The sequence below is a fragment of the Acipenser ruthenus genome, chromosome 10 (assembly GCF_902713425.1).
Source record: "Acipenser ruthenus chromosome 10, fAciRut3.2 maternal haplotype, whole genome shotgun sequence".
Classification (NCBI taxonomy): Eukaryota; Metazoa; Chordata; class Actinopteri; order Acipenseriformes; family Acipenseridae; genus Acipenser; species Acipenser ruthenus.
This window is the reverse complement of record NC_081198.1, coordinates 164,346-172,636: the sequence shown is the minus strand read 5'-3', so window position 1 is coordinate 172,636 and position 8,291 is coordinate 164,346. Positions and strand designations below refer to the sequence as shown.

Below are 8,291 nucleotides of genomic sequence, written 5' to 3'. Positions count from 1 at the left end.
GGCAGCTTTCAATTCAAGTTTAAACTGAGTCGGGTTAGCCTGGCAATTACGTGCAATGATGCGAGTGTGTTTTTCTTCATTGCAGATATCTGCTGTATAAATGTGTTAACTGTTTACTGCAGACATGAGGTTCAGTAAAGCGCACGTCCTGCACTGCGAAGCTGTAATTAAACCGGTAGCGGCGTGACTGGCAGTCTGCGGTTCGGCTCTCTCTGCCCCGGGCTGCTATCTGCTGGACGCGCGTCGGCACGCACACGGGTGTACTCCACCCAGCCCCCACACCTGTGCCAGAGGCCGGGTCAGGGCTCGTCCACACACGCCTCTTCCAGCTCGTTTCGCTCTCCTCTGAAAACGCCCTCGCTCTCTGAACACAAACTCGTGTTAGCACACAGCGGAGAGTCAATCATCCGAACCTCCGTGACGCAGCTCCGGTTAGCGGGACACTCGTTCCCTCACGTGTGTTTAACTGTGCAGTGTGCTCACTGAATGCCGGGTCCTGTAAATTAGCACAGTACATATATATTGTGATGAAATGATACTGCAGGGTAATCCACAGGGATCTGTATAGTGTTACGGACACTATGTTAGATATTCCTTCTAAAATCTATGTTTCATTAACCAGACTGTGTGATTATATGAAGTGGTATCTGCTAATACTATATTATTGATATTATGGACAGTTTCAAACTGAATGAATGATAAAGAAATTTGACCTTATTAAATGATTATTATCAGAATTATTATAATAGATGATATGTTTTCGAACTACTGATTAGTTTAGTTATTAAATTAAAGAAAGCTGCACCAGATGCTTGTGATTTTTTTCCATTCAATATGCCGCGCAGCAGGGTCACGTGAAGCAGCCCACGGCAGTCCCCGTGGGGTTAGTTGTGTTTTTATGTTCACTGTATTTGTCTTCATCCTGGTTGAGAGAGGCGGTTTGCACGGGTGATGCTTCAGTGCACTGTCAATGCTGTGGGGAGGTGGAACTCCGGCTCCCTCTAGTGGTAACACCCGCACTTACACTGACAGATCACTGCAAACTCGAACCGCAAGTACCTCTGCGGTGTATCAATGTACGCTATTCAATAATATTAGACTAGCGCAATACTGTACTGTATTTCATACATGCCGCGGTGTATTGATGTACGCTATTCAATGATATTAGACTAGCACAATACTGTACTGTATTTCATACATGCCGCGGTGTATTGATGTACGCTATTCAATGATATTAGACTAGCACAATACTGTACTGTATTTCATACATGCCGCGGTGTATTGATGTACGCTATTCAATGATATTAGACTAGCGCAATACTGTACTGTATTTCATACACGCCGCGGTGTATTGATGTACGCTATTCAATGATATTAGACTAGCGCAATACTGTACTGTATTTCATACACGCCGCGGTGTATTGATGTACGCTATTCAATGATATTAGACTAGCGCAATACTGTACTGTATTTCATACATGCCGCGGTGTATCAATGTACGCTATTCAATGATATTAGACTAGCACAATACTGTACTGTATTTCATACATGCCGCGGTGTATTGATGTACGCTGTTCAATGATATTAGACTAGCGCAATACTGTACTGTATTTCATACATGCCGCGGTGTATTGATGTACGCTATTCAATGATATTAGACTAGCGCAATACTGTACTGTATTTCATACATGCCGCGGTGTATTGATGTACGCTATTCAATGACTAGCACAATACTGTACTGTATTTCATACATGCCGCGGTGTATTGATGTACGCTATTCAATGATATTAGACTAGCACAATACTGTACTGTATTTCATACATGCCGCGGTGTATTGATGTACGCTGTTCAATGATATTAGACTAGCACAATACTGTACTGTATTTCATACATGCCGCGGTGTATTGATGTACGCTATTCAATGATATTAGACTAGCACAATACTGTACTGTATTTCATACACGCCGCGGTGTATTGATGTACGCTGTTCAATGATATTAGACTAGCACAATACTGTACTGTATTTCATACATGCCGCGGTGTATTGATGTACGCTGTTCAATGATATTAGACTAGCACAATACTGTACTGTATTTCATACATGCCGCGGTGTATTGATGTACGCTATTCAATGATATTAGACTAGCACAATACTGTACTGTATTTCATACATGCCGCGGTGTATTGATGTACGCTATTCAATGATATTAGACTAGCACAATACTGTACTGTATTTCATACACGCCGCGGTGTATTGATGTACGCTATTCAATGATATTAGACTAGCACAATACTGTACTGTATTTCATACATGCCGCGGTGTATTGATGTACGCTATTCAATGATATTAGACTAGCACAATACTGTACTGTATTTCATACACGCCGCGGTGTATTGATGTACGCTATTCAATGATATTAGACTAGCACAATACTGTACTGTATTTCATACATGCCGCGGTGTATTGATGTACGCTATTCAATGATATTAGACTAGCACAATACTGTATTTCAGTGGTATAAACCGCAATACATGTCCATCGCATCGCATAACTGAATCTTTTAACATTTCTATTGTAATAACGATGCTGGCAGTGAGCAGTCTGGAATCGGTCTGCTTGTTCACGTTTTGTTTGCGGGCACGCTGCTGTTAGTTTTCTATTGGTTTAATAAGAAAAGCGGGTATTTGAGCAGACGGCAGCTAGCAATGGAACCAAACAAGTAGACAGACCCTTCAATTAACACGGTGAAATATGATCAGTTTTGTTTAGACTTTGTATAGGCGGAAAAGGTCCATACAAATCCACAAGCCGCTTGTACTGTTTTACAAATCGTTTGACAGAGACGAGAGAAAACAGACAGGTCGCGGACCAAGCGATCCTGGAAGCGGAACTCGGTTTCCTTCGGCAGCAGTTTGTGTCCGGACTCGTTTGAATGATGCGTGAGCGAGACGTTCTTGCTGGTGAAAGAATAGAGCGTGCAAGTGAAAGAAATGAAAAACAAAATAATAATCATACATAAATAAATAAAACACAAGCAAGATAAATACATGTCACGTGAATCTGGAAGTCGGGAGTCCGCACTGAAATGATTCCATAAAGGAAACGAATTATTCGCTCTCCAGGAACGCTTTTAAAAACGAGATTCACTTGCAAACGGAAAGCCGGGAGATGGAGAGAGTGGGGGGCTCGGCTGAGGAAAGTGGGGACGTGGCGGAGACCGAGGGGTCCGGGGCAGGAGCATCGGGGACCGAGGGAGACATTCCCGGGAACTGGATCCTGCAGCACCACAAGGTAGGAGTGGAGCGGCGTCAGGACCGGGACTGGAAGCGCGTCTTAATGAAATCATTTCATGTGAATTGTTAATGTAGCCTTAGTCCATGAAATCCAGTCACGACTGACGCTGTTCAACCAGGAATGGATCAAACTGCTCATCAGTAGGAGCCTTCTTTCCATTCCTGCCGTTTTGAGCAGTATGTGGAAGCAGGCAGCGCGGCGCGTTTCTGTGTTGTGCCGCAGACCCGATCTGCACGGCCCTTTTTAATGAAACAATCGCCTTGCATGCGGCTCTGAAGTGAAGTGACCCGGGAGCCTTTCACAAGAGCAAACTGTGACACACAGTCATGCACTCACCCACCCCCCCACATCACTGTGTACGCTGCCTTCCTCCCCTAACCCCGCGGCACCCCTCTGTGTGTTTCAGTACCGGGAGCTGATGGCTCTGGATGTGGGTGACACTGCCCAGGTGTACGCTGCCTTCCTCGTCTACCTGGACCTGCTTGAAGGTAGGGCTCTCTGTGCTTCAGTACCACTCAAATACAGTTATTATTATTATTATTATTATTATTATTATTATTATTTTTATTCTTATTATTATATTCTGATCGATAAGACAAATACCATTTAATCAGGGCTGGACAAGTCCACTCTCCCTGCATTTTTCTCAAAGAGCAGCCTTGTAGAGGTCAGTCCAGGTATGTGAGCAGTGTTACCCCAGTCCCTGTGTCTATACCAGCGAGTCGGGGTGACAGCCCTGTGCTGTGTGTGTGTGTGTCAGTACCCAGTCCTGTGCTCTAGTCTGTGTGTGAGGTTGTTGAGGTCAGTGTTGTCTCTGTGTTGCTGCTGTAACGCTGCCCCTGGTCTCTGTGCAGAGCGGCGCTGGCAGGAGGTCACCAGCAGGGGGAGTGCGGAGCTGCAGCTGGTTTACCTGGAGGGACGAGAGTCCGAGAGCCAGCCCCGCCAACTCATCGTACCGCTGCCGGGTCAGAGGTCACTCAGCCACCAGGGGTAAGAGGGCATTCCATTCGGGGTGAGGGGTCAGCTTTGGACAGCACACAGGAAAGCAGAGAAACACCCCTCCTCTCCCAGTCTGTGTCTGTGTCTGCTGCAGTGTCTGTGTCTGTGTCTGCTGCAGTGTCTGTGTCTGCTGCAGTGTCAGTGTCAGTATCTGTGTCTGTGTCTGCTGCAGTGTCAGTGCCTGTGCTGCAGTTTCTGTGTCTGTGCTGCAGTTTCTGTGTCTGTGCTGCAGTGTCAGTGTCTGCTGCAGTGCCTGTGCTGCAGTGTCAGTGTCTGCTGCAGTGTCTGTTGCAGTGTCTGTGCTGCAGTGTCAGTGCCTGTGCTGCAGTGTCAGTGTCTGCTGCAGTGCCTGTGCTGCAGTGTCAGTGTCTGCTGCAGTGTATGTTGCAGTGTCAGTGTCTGCTGCAGTGTCTGTGCTGCAGTGCCTGTGCTGCAGCGTCAGTGTCTGCTGCAGTGTCAGTGCCTGTGCTGCAGTTTCTGTGTCTGTGCTGCAGTTTCTGTGTCTGTGCTGCAGCGTCAGTGTCTGCTGCAGTGTCTGTGCTGCAGCGTCAGTGTCTGCTACAGTGCCTGTGTCTACTGCAGTGTCAGTGCCTGTGCTGCAGTGTCAGCACCTGTGCTGCAGTTTCTGTGTCTGTGCTGCAGCGTCAGTGTCTGGCAGTGTCAGTGTCTGTGCTGCAGTGTCTGTGCTGCAGTGTCAGTGTCTGCTGCAGTGTCTGTGTCTGTGCTGCATTGTCTGTGTCTGTGCTGCAGTGTCAGTGTCTGCTGCAGTGTCAGTGCTGCAGTGCCTGTGCTGCAGTGTCAGTGCCTGTGCTGCAGTGTCAGTGCCTGTGCTGCAGCGTCAGTGTCTGCTGCAGTGCCTGTGTCTGTGCTGCAGTGTCAGTGTATGTGCTGCAGTGTCTGCTGCAGCGTCAGTGTCTGCTGCAGCGCCTGTGTCTGTGTCTGTGCTGCAGTGCCTGTGCCTGTGCTGCAGTGTCTGTGCCTGTGCTGCAGCGTCAGTATCTGTCTGGATAGACGTGTTTCCAGTGTTTCCAGTTGCCTGCTTGGAGGAGTTATTCCTTGAACACGATGCCAGCTGTCACATGAGTTCTAAACAAGACTGAACTCTTCTATAGTCTCTGTGAGCTGAGCTGCAGGCTCTGACACGTGCGTGTGTGTGATATTTGAGTGTGTGTGTGATATTTGAGTGTGTGATATTTGAATGTGTGTGAGTGTTTTAGTTTTGCTCTTCTCTGCTCTGTGTGTTTCTCTTGTGCTGGCTGGTCTCCAGGTTTCCATAGTAACAGGAACATTCTTTTTAAAGCTGTTCCTTGTAAAAGGTTTTAATGGATTAAGTCATACACAATCACATCAGCCAGACATTGGCATTAAATCTGAACTGAAACATCTGTGAGCTGCACTCAGGCTGCACTCGCCTTGCACTCAGGCTGCACTCGCCTTGCACTCACCCTGCACCCAGGCTGCACTCAGGCTGCACTCGCCTTGCACTCACCCTGCACCCAGGCTGCACTCGCCCTGCACTCAGGCTGCCCTCACCTTGCATTCAGGCTGCACTCACCCTGCACTCACCCTGCACTCAGGCTGCACTCGCCTTGCACTCACCCTGCACCCAGGCTGCACTCGCCCTGCACTCAGGCTGCCCTCACCTTGCATTCAGGCTGCACTCACCCTGCACTTGCCTTGCACTCGCCTTGCACTCAGGCTGCACTCACCCTGCAATCGTACAGATTTACTCCTCCTCAGTGCATACCTTTCACAACAACAGATAAGAAGTAATCGAGCTTCTTCACAGCTTCTCAAGATCATTGATCAAAGATAGAAAGAGCAGAAGTGCCCTGGATTCGTTCCTTTCCTCTGGCTTCTGTGAAAAAGCAGAGTGACCCCCAGCGCTCCCCACAGCTGCCTGTAATGTGTGTCTACGGGCAGCAGAGGGCACTGCTGCCCTGCAGTAACAGAGCAGCAGCTGTGTTGAAATGATCAGTCAGGGCTGAGAACAGCATCGTCCTGAGTGGATTCGTCTGTGACCTTTATGAGTCTCTGATAATTCAGGCACGCCTCCTCTATCCTCTCCTCTTCTATTTGCTCCTGTCCCCTGCCTTCTCTCTGGTCTGGGACGTTTCAAGGCCAAATTCAGCTTGCTTTCTATTATTATTATTATTATTATTATTATTATTATTATTATTATTATTATTATTATTATTATTATTATTATTTGTTTATTTAGCAGACGCCTTTATCCAAGGCAACTTACAGAGACTAGGGTGTGTGAAATATGCATCAGCTGCAGAGTCACTTACAATTACGTCTCACCCGAAAGACGGAGCACAAGGAGGTTAAGTGACTTGCTCAGGGTCACACAATGAGTCAGTGGCTGAGGTGGGATTTGAACTGGGGACCTCCTGGTTACAAGCCCTTTTCTTTAACCACTGGACCACACAGCCTCCTTTCTAGGGAGGACGTGAAACATTTGACAAGGTCTGAGCGGGTTACTCGCACTCAAGCCTTCGGATTCACTTCATTTCAGTTTGAAACGTGGCGTCACGCAGCTGTTACAAACACTGGAATCCTGCTGCAGGAGTAACGACTCCAACTCCAAATGTCAACACAATGTTATTTTAGAAAACAGAAAAACCCTCTTGAATGTGAAGTGATCTGGCAGTTTCTGTGTAACCCATTGTGAATGCTGTGCTTGTCTTTAATAATTCAAACCATAGCGTGAATGGTCAAGGTGCAGTTGTATTGATGCAGTGAGCACACTGTAGTGTGAGAGAGTGAGTGGGAGTGGGAGTGGGATTGTAATTGGTTTTCATTCTTCCCCTCAGTGTACGGTCGCTCCTCTCCCAGCCCGGCTCCGATGGGGCCCCCTCTCCCTCCCTGCTCCTGGCTGCCGTGGCCCCCGACTCCACCCTGGCGTATTACCGCTTCAGCCGCGGCTTTGTGGTGCCGGAGCCGCCAGACAGCATCCAGGCCCTGGAGTGCGGGCGCGAGCGCAGGAAGAGGAGGCGTCTCTGAGGGGTTCAGCGCTGCACAGTGCCGGGGTGGAGCGGGGTACCCAGGCTTCCCAGCGCAATCACTGGGACCCTTCCACACCCGACAGAGACCCCTCAGCTACTAGGACCCAGACCAGCACCCACAGGAAGAGGAGGCGTCTCTGAGGAGCTCCACACAGACCAGGCTTCCCAGCGCAATCACTGGGACCCTTCCACACCCGACAGAGACCCCTCAGCTACTAGGACCCAGACCAGCACCCACAGGAAGAGGAGGCGTCTCTGAGGAGCTCCACACAGACCAGGCTTCCCAGCTCTGCACTCATTATTATTGGAGATCTGGCCACACAGGGTTCTGTAGAAACCAAAGGGTTCTAAGTGGAGTCATTCTTGTTGTTTATAATGCAGACGCTTCACAATTAGGCGTTCCTGTAAATAAAGCATCGCATTGCTTTGTGCAGATTCCAGTGGTGCTGTTCTGAGACTGCACTCCGTGCTGCAGCGATGTCAAGCAGGGGGCGCTGTGTGTTTGTCAGGCTGACAGTATTAATCAGCCGTGTCTAATGAATCACATCCAGTGACACAGCCCGGTGTCTGCAGGGTGACAGAGCCTGACTGGAGGATAACTCTGAACCCAATTCCACCTGCTGCTCTGCTTTCTGGATGAGAGGCAGTGATTCGTAATAAAACGCATGCAAAGAAGCCTTCTCTTTGTTTTACTTCATTCCCACTTTCATTGTGTTTGTTTCCCATGTGCTCGAGTTTCCAGGAGTGCAGTGAATACAGTGTCAGTGTGCAGTGTGGTTTAATATAGAGACTTCATTAGTGATCTGAATACAGTGTGCAGTGTACAGTGTGGTTTAATATAGAGACTTCATTAGTGATCTGAATACAGTGTGCAGTGTGGTTTAATATAGAGACTTCATTAGTGATCTGAATACAGTGTCAGTGTGCAGTGTGGTTTAATATAGAGACTTCATTAGTGATCTGAATACAGTGTCAGTGTGCAGTGT

The 8,291-nt window shown here is 48.1% G+C and overlaps 1 protein-coding gene across 1 annotated transcript; it reads left to right on the top strand.

Moving 5' to 3' along the window:
• Nucleotides 1-2,742: 2,742 nt before the first annotated feature.
• tsen15 (TSEN15 tRNA splicing endonuclease subunit) lies at nt 2,743-7,980 on the top strand. Its single transcript, XM_034021975.3, has 4 exons — nt 2,743-3,292; nt 3,702-3,783; nt 4,150-4,285; nt 7,114-7,980. Exons 1-4 carry the CDS (start codon nt 3,170-3,172, stop codon nt 7,301-7,303), a joined length of 531 nt encoding a protein of 176 aa, XP_033877866.3. The 5' UTR covers nt 2,743-3,169; the 3' UTR covers nt 7,304-7,980.
• The last annotated feature ends 311 nt before the right edge of the window (nt 7,981-8,291 follow it).

Coding starts and splice junctions, on each gene's coding strand:
- tsen15 (XM_034021975.3), top strand. CDS start 3,170: ATGGAGAGAGTGGGGGGCTCGGCTGAGGAAAGTGGGGACGTGGCGGAG. Junction 3,293..3,701: donor GGATCCTGCAGCACCACAAG/GTAGGAGTGGAG, acceptor TGTGTGTTTCAG/TACCGGGAGCTGATGGCTCT. Junction 4,286..7,113: donor AGGTCACTCAGCCACCAGGG/GTAAGAGGGCAT, acceptor TCTTCCCCTCAG/TGTACGGTCGCTCCTCTCCC.